Below are 16,276 nucleotides of genomic sequence, written 5' to 3'. Positions count from 1 at the left end.
GAAGCTAACAGTAATAATTGCAGCAATCAGAGCACAGCCTTGCCGAGCCCTTGACACTTTTGAGCCAAGACACCTTTAAATGCAACAGTCCTGGGCCGGCATCCAGCAATAGCTCCTGGATATCTTAAATCTACACGGGACATTTTATCACGTACAAGCATTCTATCACATATAACAAATCACCCCTTTGCAAATCACTGCGAGTTACTTAATGCAACTGGAAACAGTAAGAATTGCAGAGGAATTCACATACCCATGGAGGAGGGGGCAGGAAATGTCTCTGCTCGAGGCTCTCAGCTCATTACACCACTTGGCCCAAACAGGATCTTTCTCTTTCCTTTAACTCACCAGTAGACACGAGAACGTAAAGCATGAATAGATTCCTTTTGAATATAAGTGAACATTTCTTTCTTCCTCTCTTTTTTCTTTCTTTTTTCTTTTTCAGACCTCTTTATAAGGGTGATTAAAAATCTAGTAATCCAAATCTGTACTGATCCATCAAACATTAAGGAAACCTAAGGTTACTTTAGTCACGCAGACTAGAAAACAGGAGACAAACACTAGTATAACTCAATACTTGAGATCTTTCTTGGCCCAAAAAGACAATGAAAACGTTAGCTGGACTTTGGGGTTTTTGTTGCTCTTGTTTGTTTGTTTGTTTGTTTGTTTGTTTGGTTGGTTGGTTTGGTTTGGTTTGGTTTGGTTTGGTTTGGTTTGGTTTGGTTTGGTTTTTGGTGACAGGGTTTCTCTGTGTGGCTCTGGGTGTCCTAGAACTTGCTTTGTAGACCAGGCTGGTGGGTCTTGCCCTGCCTCTGCCTCCTGAGTGCCGCCGCCACCCGGCTGCCAGACTCTCCTAAACAATGTGCACTCCTGTTTCATACACAAACCCATCAGCGGCTGCTGCTCGCACAGACTCTGCAGCAGAAATACTTTACACCAGTATTTGCCTTGGCTTTTTCAGCAACAACTATTAACTTCTTCACTCTTTTCTGTGATCTAAAAACCGGAAGACGACAAAGAAAAGAAAACATTTCCCTGTGATTTGAGGAGGCAGCTGCACACATCTGTCAATCACGCACGGGAGCGAAAGGTAAGAGTTTGCAAGCTGTACTTACATGTGAGGGCTCAGTTCATAGAAGTTTCTATTTCTGTAATCTTCCACTTTCTCTGGTGAATAAATGGGCAAGGACCGGTAGGGGTTAACAGATATAACCACACTCCCGATGTATGTCTGTAAAAAACAGAAAAAGAGAAATAAATAATATGCTAACAACTACATGGGCTGCATTGGACATCTCTAAGTTCAGTGTGATGTGGTTCCATCCCGGCGAAGCCAACACATGTGCCCCACCACAGTCGTAACATTTAAGGACACTCTGCCTCTCTGAACCCAGGTGGCCAACAGTGCATGTTCACTCCTCTCACAAAGGAAAAGCACACATTTGTAGATTGAAAATAAATCTAAAGATAAATCTTGACCTAACTTTATGAATCTGGACAGGAGCTCACCAAAGTCACACCATACTTGCCAAAACCTCGTGAGTGCTGGCAATTGGAAGCAGAAGCCACCCTTTCCGAGGAAAGGCTTACTTACTGATGCCTCCACTCTTAGCATTCTACCTCCGCCAGCAACCCAACTACCCCGGACACGCCCATACCTAGGGGAAGGGCTTCAGCACTGCCCCTCTACAGCATGTGGTCTACTGGCAGAACAGACCACATGCAGTTCATCATTAGATATGCAGCCCTTGGAAATAAACAAGCATCAGAATTCCATACCATATCTAATACACTTTGGTGGTAGAATTTACATGCACTTTCTGATGGAACATACGTGTAATGCTGAATTTACATTTAGTGCTAAACTTAAATGTACTTCCGGAGGAATCAATGCTGTGTTTTCGCAGCTGCAAACTAGAACTCTCTTCCTTGACCCGTCAACCTTTCCTCGCTGGCATCTCCAGCAAGACTGGGTTAGCTCATTTTGTACAATGCCACAATACCACAGGCAATAGCTACTTGATGAACTCCTCTTAGGAGCTTTGGTTTTCCTTAGTTTCAACATCACAAAAACAGAAAGAAGAAAAAAACGCTAACTATTTACATGATAGGAATTTTGAAAATGGGTCTAGTGAGATAGTCCAGCCAGTAAAGGTGTTTGCCATTGAGACTTGAATTCTATTCTTGGGACCCACATACATCGTGTAAGAAGAAAACAGAGTACAAGTTGTCCTCTGTCCTCCACATGTGCCCCACATGCCTCTGCATACACAAACACACGCACACACACACACACACACAAATAAAATGTAACTTTACAAAAAAAATTTTAAAAAGGAAAAACATTGCTGAAGATGAGAGTGGGGGTGTGGCTGGCCCAGCACCCTCACTTTTCCCACGTTGCCCATCAACAGTTAACATTTCTAAGACAACTTCACCAGCACTGGCACCACTGAGACCCATGGGGATGACAATTAAACAACATAAAAGGCAAAGAAACAGGAGGAAAGTTTTTGTGATGCCTTTATATGAGCCACAATTAGTTTAATTTAAAAGACCTCTCCCACCAGGGGAAACAAAACAAATCGTTTTGTATGTTCCACCAATACGAGCAGAATCTAACCAAAGGCAGAAAACATTACCACTAAAAACTGCACCTCCACACAGTGTACGTTCCTAAATTCTGTCATCAGGACCCAACTAGCCTGGTCTGAAAGAATGACTACAGGTTCCCTAGTCCCAATCAGACAAGACTTTCTCAAAGCTTTCGTGTTCCTCACATCAGAATTCCCCAGAACTCTCCAGATGGAGATGTTCAAAATGGGAAACTGAAAAGCTTCTAACACATGATAGTTACACCAGAAATGAAAATGTGGCCACTGGTTACAACTTTAATGTTTATTGAATAGATGGTGAGCCTTCTTTGTGGGGAAAGTACTTGAATCTTTCTCCTTTTGTGAAATAAAAATAAGTATACGGATTTGTGGCCAGCAGAGAAACCTGCTCTCAACTGAATTGGCTCTTTCAAACCAAACTTTACAATGCTGAGCTGTGATAAAAATCTGCCACTGTGGCATTCCTCACGGAGAACAAACTGCTGCCTCGGTTTCAACATCAAAACCCTCGCTAATGACAAAGAGAATTTCTTTTTCGAGCATTCTGAGTTAGCTGTGCTTCTCCCCAGCTGCGTCCCTGCCATGCAGAACAGGACTCACCGAGGTTGCTCAGTAAGTATGTTTAACTGAATGACTGGCTCACACGGGGTCCCGTCATCACTAGGACGGTGGGTGATACAGTCCATTATTCTTGTGTTGATATGCAATGCCAAATTCACTATATCCAGTAGCCACTACTTAATTAAGCCTGTAGTCCATGTGTTGCCAGTGAACAGAGCCTTAAGCAATGTCCTTCTCTCTAGCTTCCTGCCCTACTGCAAGGGGTGCTTACAAATAATAGCCAGAAAAATGTCTTCCACCTGTCTAAGTATCTGTTAGTGATCAGGCAACTCCACAGCCAGCCCCAAGGGACCTATCGACAATAGGACCATTAGGCACCTTCATGGTAAGCCCCAAGGGACTCAAGGACAACAAGCCAGTCATCACAAGCTTCCCAGAGGGCCACCACACATTCCCATTGTCTCCTTGTAAGTCCTCCTGCACAGGCACCATGGCCCTGATAATTTCACGCCCCTCTTCCTTTCTTCCCTTCCTCCAACCAGAGGCAGCCCCTTTATCCCCTCCCTTTAATAAACCTCCCAGGTGAGACCTGTTGCACAATGTATTTTGTGGTTAGTAGTTCGATCAATAACCACTCCGAAACAAGGGGAGTGTTTCCAAGGGAAGTGCTTATTTTCCCTGCCTGTGAATCTAGGCACTGTTTGATCAAAAGGACATTAGCAAATGTAACTCAGGGAGAGATCTGAAAACTATGTGTGGACTGGGATGGGCCCACGTCTGTACAACTATCCTGTGCTCTAGATGGGAAAGAGCTTGAGCTACCAATGGAGAAGTCATGTGGGGAAGCAACGCATCCTGCCCTCCTGCCTGCGCTATAGGTGTTATGAATGAGCCGTCCCATCCCATTACCCCCACAGACGGCACCAGATACTTCAACCATAGGAATACTACCATACACAAAGCTTAAGTCAGCCCGAATTGCTATTCCAGAGAGCTGTAAGCCAGAAGATTGTCATCAGCCATTAATTTCTGAAAACGACTTGCTGCATCACTTCAACAACTGATTCAACAGCATCTCCAGAGAAGGGGCCAAGTAGGACAAGACACAGTCATCTAAGCAGACATTAAAGCAGCCATATTCCCCATGTTACCACTGAGCAGGATCCTAGCCTGTGTCCCCAACAAACCAATTAAACAAGCAAGAGTGAAAAGCACAAAAAGGAGACTTATGGGAAGAACAAAAGTCCAGAGATGAAGGCAAGCTTGCAAATGCACGTAAGTGCCTGCTTGCTCTCCCCTCCCCTGTCTGTCTGTCTCCCCCCCTTCCACTGTCTCTCAGACACACACACACACACACACACACACACACACACACACACACACACACACACACAGTGTCCCTCTTTAGGGTCTTTAATTAGGAGAGTATCATTTAAATAGAAGATAGTCCCAGTCAGAGAGCAGCCCAGCCCACACCAGTGTTTGGGCTTCAATCTCTCCTGCAGAGTTGCCAGACAAGTTCTTAGGGCAGTGTGAAATCCCCACCCCTCCAACCATCCCCAAACAAGTTTCTCCTTTTAAAATCAAGCTGCCGCCTAGAGATTCCTCCCAGCATGAGATTCCTAGAGAAATTTCGATTTCTTGGGGACAATTGTTTTTAATAGTCAAAGGGAAGCTCACACGTGTCACTAGAGTAACTGCCAGACTGGTGACTTTCATTGCAATTCATATCTGCCTCCTCCAGCCTTGAACAGGTTTGCTGTCCGCCAGGGTTGCTGACATTGCGGTTGATGGGTCTCTTCCTTGAAGGTTCTATAGGCAAAGACTTTAAAAACCCCCATGGTAGCAGTAGGAAAAATGAAATCCTCAGGCACAATCCTTCCACCTTGGAGACACACAAGACAGCCCTGGAAGCAGCTGACTGGCTGGGTGGGACTGAGAGTCAACTCTGGTTTTAGGCTGCCCATCAGATGCGCAGGAAATGCAGTTCATTTCTACATCAACAAACACTTGGACTCATTCTCACTGGCATTTTGCTACTGCATCAGACCCTCAAAAGATAGAAAGTTCACTGCCAAGGATCCATTTCCATGCTCCTCACCCTATCCTCCCAACCTCGGCACAGTTGTCAGTGGTGTCAACATTCCATCCAGGAGACAGCTCCTCCCATGTCTGTCAGTGCCTGAATGAACTGCCAACCTGTAGGATATGTGTAGGAAAAGAGGAGAAGAATGAAAAGGGAATAAGACAGAAAAAGTAAAGAGAGAGAAGAACAGGCTGGACCTTCGGAAAAAAGGCTCTCTCAACTACCAGCTTCCCCTTTCACTTCTCTGCGGCAGACATTAAATCAAGAATGTGCAAACATTCCTGAGTCCCAACCATCTCCAGCTGCATGTCTTAACTTCAAGCCCTCCAAACAGATGCCTTGCAAACAGCACACACAACCTGAGGGGGCCTCTTGTGACTGCAGGAAGCTGACCTCTCCTTGGGACACTTGGTCTAGCAGCCTTTCCTCTTAGATTCCAGTTCAGACCTGGAAGACTCCCTGTAATCAGACCTTAGGTCCCAAAGGCTATTCCTGTTCCACCAGGAGTCCTCGCAAAGCTCACTCCTCAGAGACCATCTCGGTGACCTGGGGAGGCCCAGTCGGCCACAGCTTTTAAAGAGATCCCAGGTGAACTCTGGCATTTTAGGCTTAGATAAATTTACCTGAGGTATAGGGATTGGAGTTCTAACTACTGTTACACAGTGGTCAGTAGATAACTACATAGCGTTTACATCACTGTAACAAATGTCGTTTACAGAATGCTTATGCACTTGCTGTGGACTTGGTGCTTTGATATGTAATCTCATTTAATCCTCAGATCTTCAAGAAGAAATCAGCAGTAGTACAGGGAAAAGCTAAAAATGTGCCTCGCTTGACACAGAACTCAAGATTTACAGGAAAACGTGGAGTCAGCTTTAAACAACACAACAGATGGATTAAAGCATAACCCACGGGGTAGGATGGGGAGCCTTGAGTTCAGAGCCCAGCGCCGATGGTGTGGGTTCACATTTAAGCATGTCCACCTGACCCTTCGCCACTCAGTGACTTGTGACTTCACAACTGCTCTTGCACTGCCTGCCTGGAAACTCTGGAGTCTGATTCCTCCCCCTCCCACCCCTCCCTTTCCTCTCTTCTTTGTCCCTCTCCATCCACCCCACCCCTGCTAAGAACTCAGGTCTTAGTTACTGGTAGGGTAGCTTTGTTGTAGAGCAACACTCTGGTTGAAGCTTCCTCCTGCCCGTGGAAAAGTAAAAATACTAACACAATAACCATCATTGTTGAGAAAGTTGCCAAGATAAAGATTTTTCTTTATATTTTTAATTTTTTTATGTATACGGTGAATGTGCCTCTGTGTATGTATGTGCACAACATGGTGCCCTAGAGGCCAGAAGATTATGCCAGGTCCTCTGCAAGAGCAGCAAGTACTCTTAACCACTAAGCCTTCTCTCCCGCCCCATGTATTTCCTCTTTTATAGAGATATTTTGTGCTAAAATGTAAACATACCGGGTTTTAAGACCTGAACACAATATGGCTTTGGGTAGAGTGTCACTGCTCTCCAGATATTGTCTGGGAATCTCCCAAACAAAAATACTTGTCTACAGTGAGGATAGCCTACAGTCCTGCATCCCCCCACCATCTAGACTTTCAGCCACAACTGAACCCCAGTAGGTGCCTCTCTACTCTCGCTCGGCTCCCCCTGCACCCTTTTAAAGACCTTCGAAACCCACTGGACTGTGTTTATCTGACTGCCGAAAAGCAGCGAAGCTGGAAAGCACATGTCCATGCTCCCAGATGTCCTACTTTATAGTTGAGAACCTCTCTTTCTCTTAATTCTCCTGCTTAAAATCTGTTTTTCAGTAAATTCTAAGTCTACATGTTGGGTTACAGACAATTCTGCTAGGCTCTGCCCAACAGCTACCTAACAACAGCTTTCTTTGCAGGCCACCAGTCTCTCTCTCTCTCTCTCTCTCTCTCTCTCTCTCTCTCTCTCTCTCTCTCTCTCTCTCCATCTTCTTTCTCTCTCTCTTTGTTCCAACCTGTTCCTAGCCAGCCTCTTCTTTTCTCGTCCCTTCCTCTCTTTCATTCTTTCTGTCCCTTTCTCTGCCTTCACGGCTCTGTTCCCAGCCTTCCTGGTCCCTGTTCTCCCTTTCCACACACATACAAGGCCTCTTTGCATGACAAGATTCCTTTGGGGGGCGGGGGGGGGCATCTCAGCATGGACCCCCCCCCAAGGTACTCCCTCCTGCCACAATTGGTATAAAACATAACACTACCCATACTAGCTTATCCTGAACATCTCATCTGGGATGAAGCCAAGCATCCTGGGTTTGTGTAAGTGGGATTCTCGGAAATGAATCCCTTAGGCAGCTATAAGCAGCAGCATGGAGCTGTGCCCCTATCCCTATCACCACTAACTGTCACTTCACTGGCACGTCTGTGAAGATCCTGAAAAAATGCAACCCAGGTTCTTTAGAGTGCTGGCAAACAATATGCACTTCAGTGACTTTCTACTTAGCTATCAGTAAACCCACATGACCTGGTCACAAATTCTTATCTTAATTGTCACAAGAGCCAAGAAAGGAGTACAGTAACAAATGGTCACATTAGTCAATAGAAATGCATTCAGTTGAGGAGTCAGGCGTCAGCTGTCTCCCTTGAGGGTAAGTCAACTCTAAGCCCAGGAGATCCAGATTATATCTTCAACCTTTGTACACAGAAGTACTCCTCTTGTGGGCAGAAGCCTCCCCCTGGACCATCGAGATTATGGATGCTGAAGTCTTTTTGCACCAGAAAGAAACAAAAGGAAGAAAGAAAAGGAATCTTCAGGTTACAAGAAAAACATTTTGATCTTAACAGAAAAACACTTAATCATAATAATCATTTCAACATCAGAAAAATAAATCAGGAAGGTATCAGTTAACAGACAAAACAGTTGCGTAGCTGAAGTGCTATTTAGTCTAAAGTGGCTTCAAAACCCATTAGAGAAGATGTTGGAACCCTCTGAGTTCAAGTCTCCACGAATGTGACTTTAAATGGGAAGCAGGCATGGTTCAAAGCCAGGGTGGCCAGGACTCCGTTAAGAGTGGCCCATCACAGAACTACATAACCAAGGTGACTTAACTGAGTGCCAAATAAACAAGCAACACATTTACTAAAGGTCAGTTTTTTTTTTAAATTATAAATTATAAAATTCCCCAACAGTCGGGGCTGGGGATTTAGCTCAGTGGTAGAGCGCTTACCTAGGAAGCGCAAGGCCCTGGGTTCGGTCCCCAGCTCTGAAAAAAAGAACCAAAAAAAAAAAAAAAAAAATTCCCCAACAGTCTATACATCAGAGGCTTTCATAATACTGCTGAGATGATTTTTCTACACAGAAAAGCAGAGTTCCAGAGCTAACGACTCTGACAGTACAAGTCTAAATTCCAGCCTTAACGTGGCTAAGGCAGAGAGACAAGTATGAACTTAAGGCAAGCCTGGACTATCTACAGAACGGGAGTTCAAGACTAGCCTGGGCTACCCAGCAAACAAAGAAACAGACAAACAAAAGATGGTCGGGGGTGGGGGAGCAAAGCTCATACTCTAGGCACTGAAGTAGATGAAAGGACGTTACATAACTGTCTAAATGAGCACTCGTGGTCTGAGGTCTGGATGGAGAAAGGTCCCCGTGACCTGTACGGGGTCCAGGAATGTCCAGGAAAGGCAGAAATCCTAACAGGTCTACAGGAGAAAAAGTTGACTTCGGAAAATCAAGAGCAAGGAATGACATTGGAGAGGTTGGTTTTAGGGGGTAGTTACCCAGTTAGTTGCCTCCTAACTTACTTGTAAAGCATGCACTACGAGGAATTAAAACACATCTGTATATCCGTGTTCACAGCAGACTTGCTGTCTTTAGCCTAGACAGGGAAGTAACCCAAGGGGCACGGACAGGAAACAGGTAACTGAACTGTAGCACAGCCATGCAAGGAAACACTATTCAGATCGCAGCGCCTTTGGAAGACGGGAAATTGTGTGGCTTCCCTGCAGACAAGTTACCCAACCAGTAATTAAGCCTAGGCTCACATCCTTCCCAGGAGAGGGCAGGGAAAGAGAAGAAGGGAGGAAGGAGGAGGAGTTTGAAGAGACCAGGGAAGAACAGGGGAGGGGAGAGGAGGAGCCTAGAGCTTCTGGGCAGGCAGTGCAAGAGCAGTTGTGAAGTCACAAGTCGGTTGGGGATTTAGCTCAGCGGTAGAGCGCTTGCCTAGCAGGCGCAAGGCCCTGGGTTTGATCCCCAGCTCCGGAAAAAAAAAAAAAAAAACTAAATAAGTAAAGTCACAAGTCACTGAGTGGCGAAGGGTCAGGTGGACATGCTTAAATGTGAGCCCACACCATCCGCACTGGGCTCTGAACTCAAGGCTCCACATCCTACCCCGTGGGTTATGCTTTAATCCATCTGTTGTGTTGTTTAAAGCTGACTCCACATTTTCCTGTAAATCTTGAGTTCTGTGTCAAGCGAGGCACATTTTTAGCTTCTCCCTGTATACGGTTTCCTCAGTCTCCTCCTGTACACAGAGGGACTACTACTGATTTCCCCCTGAAGATCTGAGGATTAAATGAGATTTCATATCAAAGCACCCAGCCCAGAGCAAGTATTCAGTACCTATTATGGTGGTATAAACTCCGAATGGCTCCAGTGGAATCTACTGACCACTGTGGAGAAGCCAAGTCAGGATGCCAAGCCCTAAGCCTCAGCAAAATTCACCCAGTAGTCCTAGAAGGCCAAAGTCATGAAGAATTTTTCAAAACTGTCTTTGTATACAGGAAATGGCTGAGTTTCCAGGAGAGCATGTGGGGTAAGTCTAGTGAAGCTAATATTAAGATCACACACACACACACACACACACACACACACACACACACCACACACACACACCACACACACACACCACACACACACACACACCACACACACACACACACACACACACACACACACACACACACCACACCACACCACACACGTCATTAGAATCCTCAGAAACACAAAGCATTCACTTCATCAAGAGGAGCCCCTTCTCCGTGGGAATTAGATCACAGGACACAAACTATTATGCACCACAGTGCTATGAAATGGACATCTGTGAGACTTCCCCAATTCTCTTGAAGAGATATTTTGTCTTTGGGGTTTTATTAGGAGACAGTGTAGTCTACCAAATGCTTTATTGTGTTTTAAACCATTCAAAACCGTGCAAAATGATGTAAGTCAAAATTATAAATGTGAGGTCAAGAACAGATTTCAGTACCTTTCTGGTACAATAAAAATGCGATCCAATGTATGCATCTAACAGCTCTGATCTCAGAAACATATTTATGATATATATGTGTATATATATGTATGTATATGACATATATAATGCACTACATGTGTTTATTTTCATGAGGTAGTACACACACACACACACACACACACACACACACACCCCACATCACTAATAATGCCCTCTTTTTACAGATGAATTAACTGGAGGCACAGGATGAAAACCTGCACCCAAGGTCTCACAGCAGCGGTAGCCTCAGCCTCACACTGACTTCATGCTAATACATCTGTGAACCGGTGCGCACACCTGGTGCACACATAGCCCCATCTGCTCCTATCACGATGCTACAGGAAAACCAGGACGAGGGAGACTGGTTTCGTGCCTTCGCCGCCCATACTTGCTTCTGCTAAACTGCCCTTCCTTTCCACTCACACGGCTTCAAAGGCTCCTCAAAGCCTGCTGCCTCACCACCCTCATGGTCCCTCAGAACGGCACACACCCCCATCCTGCTTGGTGTTTTTATTTTCCCAGCGTCTCTCAGTTCACTCTTTTATCTAGTGCCGTACGTAAGTCACCGGTCTCAGTTGAGATGTCCACAAATAAACTAAGAGGCCGGCAGACTGTGACTGCAGATGACATCCAGGCCTGCTGGTCTTAGCCTACCATCGCATCATAATCTTTCATTCCTGGGCTGTCAGTCATTTCAGACTATAAATTAAAGAACTATATATGAGTCCCATGCCACACTTAAATACCAGCTAAAAATATCAGCTTGGGCTGCCTTTAATTTAGAGCAGGACAACACCCCACTGCCATATCATCGCCGAGACAGATTCGGAAAGGAGGCGGGATCTTCCAAATATATACTGCTCTCCAGATCCAATAAAGCCTGTTGCTAGGGTTCATGTGGCCCTGACTGGTTAGGTTTGCTTCTTGCCACGAATCCTGAAAACAGATTATGTGGCTAACTGGAAACAGGAATACAGTCAAAATAAATCTGCACAATGAAGACAAAAGCAAGAGTAGGGAAGACAAGCTGGAAAGAGGCTTACTTGGCTGGGGTGTGTGTCATCCCCCGCCCCCAAATCTGCATGCTAGAAACAAACTCAAATGTGGTCAGGTTGGGGTAGCTTTTAAGGCTGGGACACTGGCCTCAGAAGAGATAGTTCTCACAGGATGCAACTTCCTGGAGAGGGTTATAAAGAGTGTAACCTATCCCCAGGGTCCCTGCACCTCTGTCTCACCAAGTGGTCACTGCATTTGCATACAGAACTTTCCTTTTCTGTTTCTCCACCAAGCTGTGACAATCAGAAACCCTCACCGGGAAAATAATGCCCGTGCTATCTGAACCACCAGCCATGAGAACTATTAGTCAAATGCATCTTAGTCAAAAAAAAAAACTAAAACAAAACAACAAATAAAAACAATACAGTATTCAGTTACAGCAGAGGAAAGTGGAAATCTAAGTTTAAAAAATAACAAATTCTAAATCATTAAGGAAAAGTCATTCTTGCCTTCCAGTCACACCACCTACAATATATCCCACTCCTACCATGTGCCAGTCATCCGTGCAAGAGCTCAGTAAGAGAATCATCAAAATGCCTATTTCACAGTTGAAAGAACTCAGTCTCAGACAATGGTACTGACGGTTGTGAGTGACTAAGAATTAAAATCAACACTAAAATTCATTAAATTCACGTGCTCTGTAGATGAAGGAGATTCGTGTGTAACTGAACTGGCCCATTTGCGCTGAGCCAAATGCCTTCTTCTTCTACCTTGTGTTCATAAAGAAGAAGGACCATGAGGACCCACCAATCACTTGTACTTCACGTAATATGACGAACAACATTCTTTCCTCGAGCTGTTCTCTGCTTGGTTTATTTTGTTTTGTTTGGGGGAGAGGGGTAATGTGATAATCTTCTTGGTTGATGTCTTTCTGCTTTGACTTATGGCATGATAACATGTGACTTGAGAACCCGACGTTCTTATCCATGTCTGATAAGTTCATTCAACTGTACCACTGAGTTCTCTGTCAATACATGGCAAGAATACTAATTATCAAACCCACTATTCAGCTAAGTCACTTAGAAACAGACTTATTTCAAAGCCTATGCAAATTTCTATTTTATATACAACTACTTAGGAAAGTAAACAGGCTTCCATGTTAGTGAGCCATTTGATATTCATGTAAGGTCAACAGAACTATCATTCGCACATGACCTCCAGCACTGCATTTCCTGGATATAAATCCCAGGTCCATTCTATATCCACAGCGAGCATGGAACAGACACTGAGCCTGCCTAAGAATGTTTTGGCATATGTAAAATAAAAATGTTACAGCACGAAAGACTCTCTAAGAACTAAATTAACTAAAACATATAGGATCTAAAGTATTCATAGCATTTATGGACTTTTCCCAGATCTCATACACAAAAGTGGCAGGGCCAGACCTCAGGTCAGGCCTCTGTTCCAGGGTGCCCATCAAACTGCTTCCAACAGAGGTCTTTTCTGAGGTCTTCATGTCCTCCAAATCCAACTACAGGTGTAGCTTCAACCAGAATACTTGAGTTAAACGATTATAAATATTTATAATATTATACAAATATTGCAAGAACAATATAGAACCTCAACCTGAAGTAACTCTAAGACTAGCAGTTAAGAGGCAACTGTGCATTGGCAGGCACAGTTAAAGATTTTCCAGTTACCATGGGTTTTACGAAAGTCTGGACAGATTAAAAACTGACACATTGTTATCAACATTGACTGCCCTCCTAAAGCATGCAAGAGACAGGCTGTCCTTAGAACCAGGCACGACATTTCTCTACACCTCACGATTGAAGTTCCTGGCTCTATCCAGGCTTCCAGGTCATGTTGGCATTCCAAACTCCCAACTGAACACACAATTTGCTCTCCACCTTTCTCAGGAGAGCGACACACACACACTGCAGTCTAGGCATTTCACTAGAACAGGTCTGGGTGGGCTCTCTCCCTCCCTTCCCAACCTAGTTTAGGCAGAAGTAGAAATGGCATTGAAGATTAACTTTGTCCCACTCAAACCTCGATGGGTCTAGGGTGTCTAAGGAAAGAGAACCTCTTATTTCCAACTCTAGAACCAAAAGAGCATCCTTCCTTGAATGAGCAGTCTGGAAGACTCGGAAACAGTGCAGTAATCAGTATTACTTCTGGAAATCTGATACTAGAAAACCACGTTTCCATGTTACATGTGCCTAAGCAGCCTGGATGGTTTTCAAAAGTTTATGGCTTTTGTATAAGAAAAAAAATGTAAAGACTTTTAAGAAGAAATTGTGAAATTATAAAAACCAGGAGGACAGTTAGGTAGGAATTAACATGAAGCTGACTTTGAATGTCAACTCTGAGTTCTGCTAACAAACGAAAGGTCCAAATTCTCATTCAGTACAGGATGGAAATTCCCTGAGCTACGTCACTCACACAGTGAGCACTCCTCACGTTCACAAACAATAAGAAGATGAGAAACTCAAGTTGTTTTATAACGAAAGAGACACGTCATTTATGGTAAACAGTATCTCTAGAAACATAGGTTAGATCCACATGGCATGAATAAATGTATATACGTATATATGTGTATATATATATACTGTGTATAAATGAGAAGTGTACAAATATGAACCCATGTAATTGTTACAATGTTCAAAACTAACCAAACATCCAGTACTTTACAACCGAGTGTTACAGAGGTGTCTGGTCCCATTCTATCCCTGCCTCCAGAATTTTTAAAAATTAAGGCAATTTGTACTAGATTTTCCAAGCTGTCACTTTTACAAGTGCAATTAGTTTAACATAAGCTCTTGAAACTGGGCTAATTCAGACCGCTATATGTAGATGATCCCCAACCTGACAATTCAGTCAGAAAACAAACTAAATTTACCGCTGGGCACCACAAATACTTCTGCCAGCAGACAGACACCTTGCCTCTTTACTTTCCATATCTGTCCTCCCTGTCCTTACCTAAATTGCAGCTCTCCTGTTCCCGGACAGAACCGCAGTCCTGACCAGTCACCCTAAAAACAGAACATCCAACCTCAGGTCTGCCTCTTCCTCCATCCCAGCAAAGCCCCCATGAGACCTGCCCTGGCTGCAAGCTCGCCTGAGGGTGGGGGTGGAGAGGCCGGAAGGGCTGACAAAGGGCAGAAAGAACTTAGAACAGCAGAGCTTGGGAATGTCACAACTAGTATTTCCCAGCCACTGACCCCACACTGAGCCTCTGAGACTAAGAGGCAGGGCCGGCAGCTGGTCCCAGCTTGCACTGCACTCTGCCAAGAGTGAGGAATGACAGCAAACAGCCTCTGACCCGGCCTGCTTCTAACCGGCCAGTCCAATTGTTCCCCTATCTCCCATCGCTTCATCTTCCCCTATCTCCCACCAAACAAACCCAAAGCCCTGGCTTGGAATGGCAGCTGAGCCAGTTGCAAACACTGACTGGGGCCACAGACACGAACCAGCACGTTACTATCTGATCAATGTGTCAACCCCTTTCAGAAGATATTCCTGGGGTTGCGTTTTACTCTGAAGGTTGGGAGGAGTTACATCAAAATAACCCACTTGTTCCGGAACAATAAATACAGCTACACACTATTTTGGATGCAAGGTGCTGGTGAAACCTCTCTGTATCACTAGACTGAATTCTGCTCCAGATCCTCTGAAAAAAATCTATTTACCCTTTTTCTGGTAAATCAGAAGTTCACAGCACCAGTCTGGGAAGCATGCCTTTGGGTGCACAGGCAGCCTACTGCTCGTGACACACCCTCCTGTGGGAGCACATTCTTCTACGTGGCAGCAACATCAACGTGGCCCCAGCCTTACGTCAGCGCTTTCTCAGCACCCATATGTCTTTTACTCTCCCTAGCCACTGAGCTGCCCTTGCTGGGTATCCATCCCTCTCATACTCGGGAGTCAGCTGGCTGGAGACCCACCGACTCTGAGGGTCTGTGACTATTCTGGGCAAACCACATCCAAAGCAAAGTACCTCTCAGGACAGCTCTGTCAGAACAGACACTACCCCATATCTTTTTTTTTTGGGTGGGGGAGGGCTGAAAGGGAGATGGAGAGCAGGATGGAAAACAGAGTTTCCCAACCTATGACTGGATCACACAGGAAATTGCTCACATTGTGATCACACAAGAGCTTACAAGTCGAGGCCAACTTTCTGGCCACTGCCGGCATTGTCAGCACAAAGTTAACGTGCTTGCAGGATGGCTCATCCCAGGTGGCTGCCTGAGGAACTGAGTGAAGCTATATGTGGACACAACAAATTTCAACAGCATCTTCTATTCTGAGAGAGAACACACACACACGCACACACACACATACACACACGCACACACGTGCACACATACACACACACACACACGCACACACGCATACACACGCACACACATGCACACACACACACACTAGTATGATGATGATGATTATTGGGACATTTTTAACTTAGGTTAAAGTTCCAGGCCAAGGGGGGAGAGGTGGCTCAGCGGTTAAGAGCACTGACTGCTCTTCCAGAGGTCCTGAGTTCAATTCCCAGCAACCACATGGTGGCTCACAACCATCTGTAGTGGGATCCAACTTCTGGTGGGTCTGAAGACAGCTCACATGCATGAAATAAATAAATCCTTTAAAAAAAAAAACAAAGTTCCAGGCCAAACAATTTTACAGTAATCCACGAAGAAAGGCAAAGTAAGAATATTATCAAAATAAGAGCCAGAAATAGGTTTCCTATGGTAGG

At 44.8% G+C, this 16,276-nt stretch overlaps 1 protein-coding gene across 15 annotated transcripts in view; it reads right to left on the bottom strand.

Moving 5' to 3' along the window:
- Positions 1–16,276, bottom strand: part of Myo1b (myosin Ib) — a 161,712-nt gene that overhangs the window by 107,811 nt on the left and 37,625 nt on the right. For all 15 annotated transcript variants that reach the window (XR_015628381.1, XR_015628383.1, XR_015628382.1 and 12 more), the window contains 1 exon segment: positions 1,116–1,231. Coding sequence is in view for 12 of the 15 variants with exons in the window: in NM_001432365.1 (NP_001419294.1) it covers positions 1,116–1,231 (116 nt within the window). In the remaining 3 variants the exon portion in view is untranslated.

The sequence above is a fragment of the Rattus norvegicus genome, chromosome 9 (genome assembly GCF_021556685.1).
Source record: "Rattus norvegicus strain SHRSP/BbbUtx chromosome 9, alternate assembly SHRSP_T2T, whole genome shotgun sequence".
In the NCBI taxonomy this organism is placed as follows: domain Eukaryota; kingdom Metazoa; phylum Chordata; class Mammalia; order Rodentia; family Muridae; genus Rattus; species Rattus norvegicus.
The sequence above is the reverse complement of the archived record's forward strand: the minus strand, read 5'-3'. Positions and strand labels throughout refer to the sequence as shown.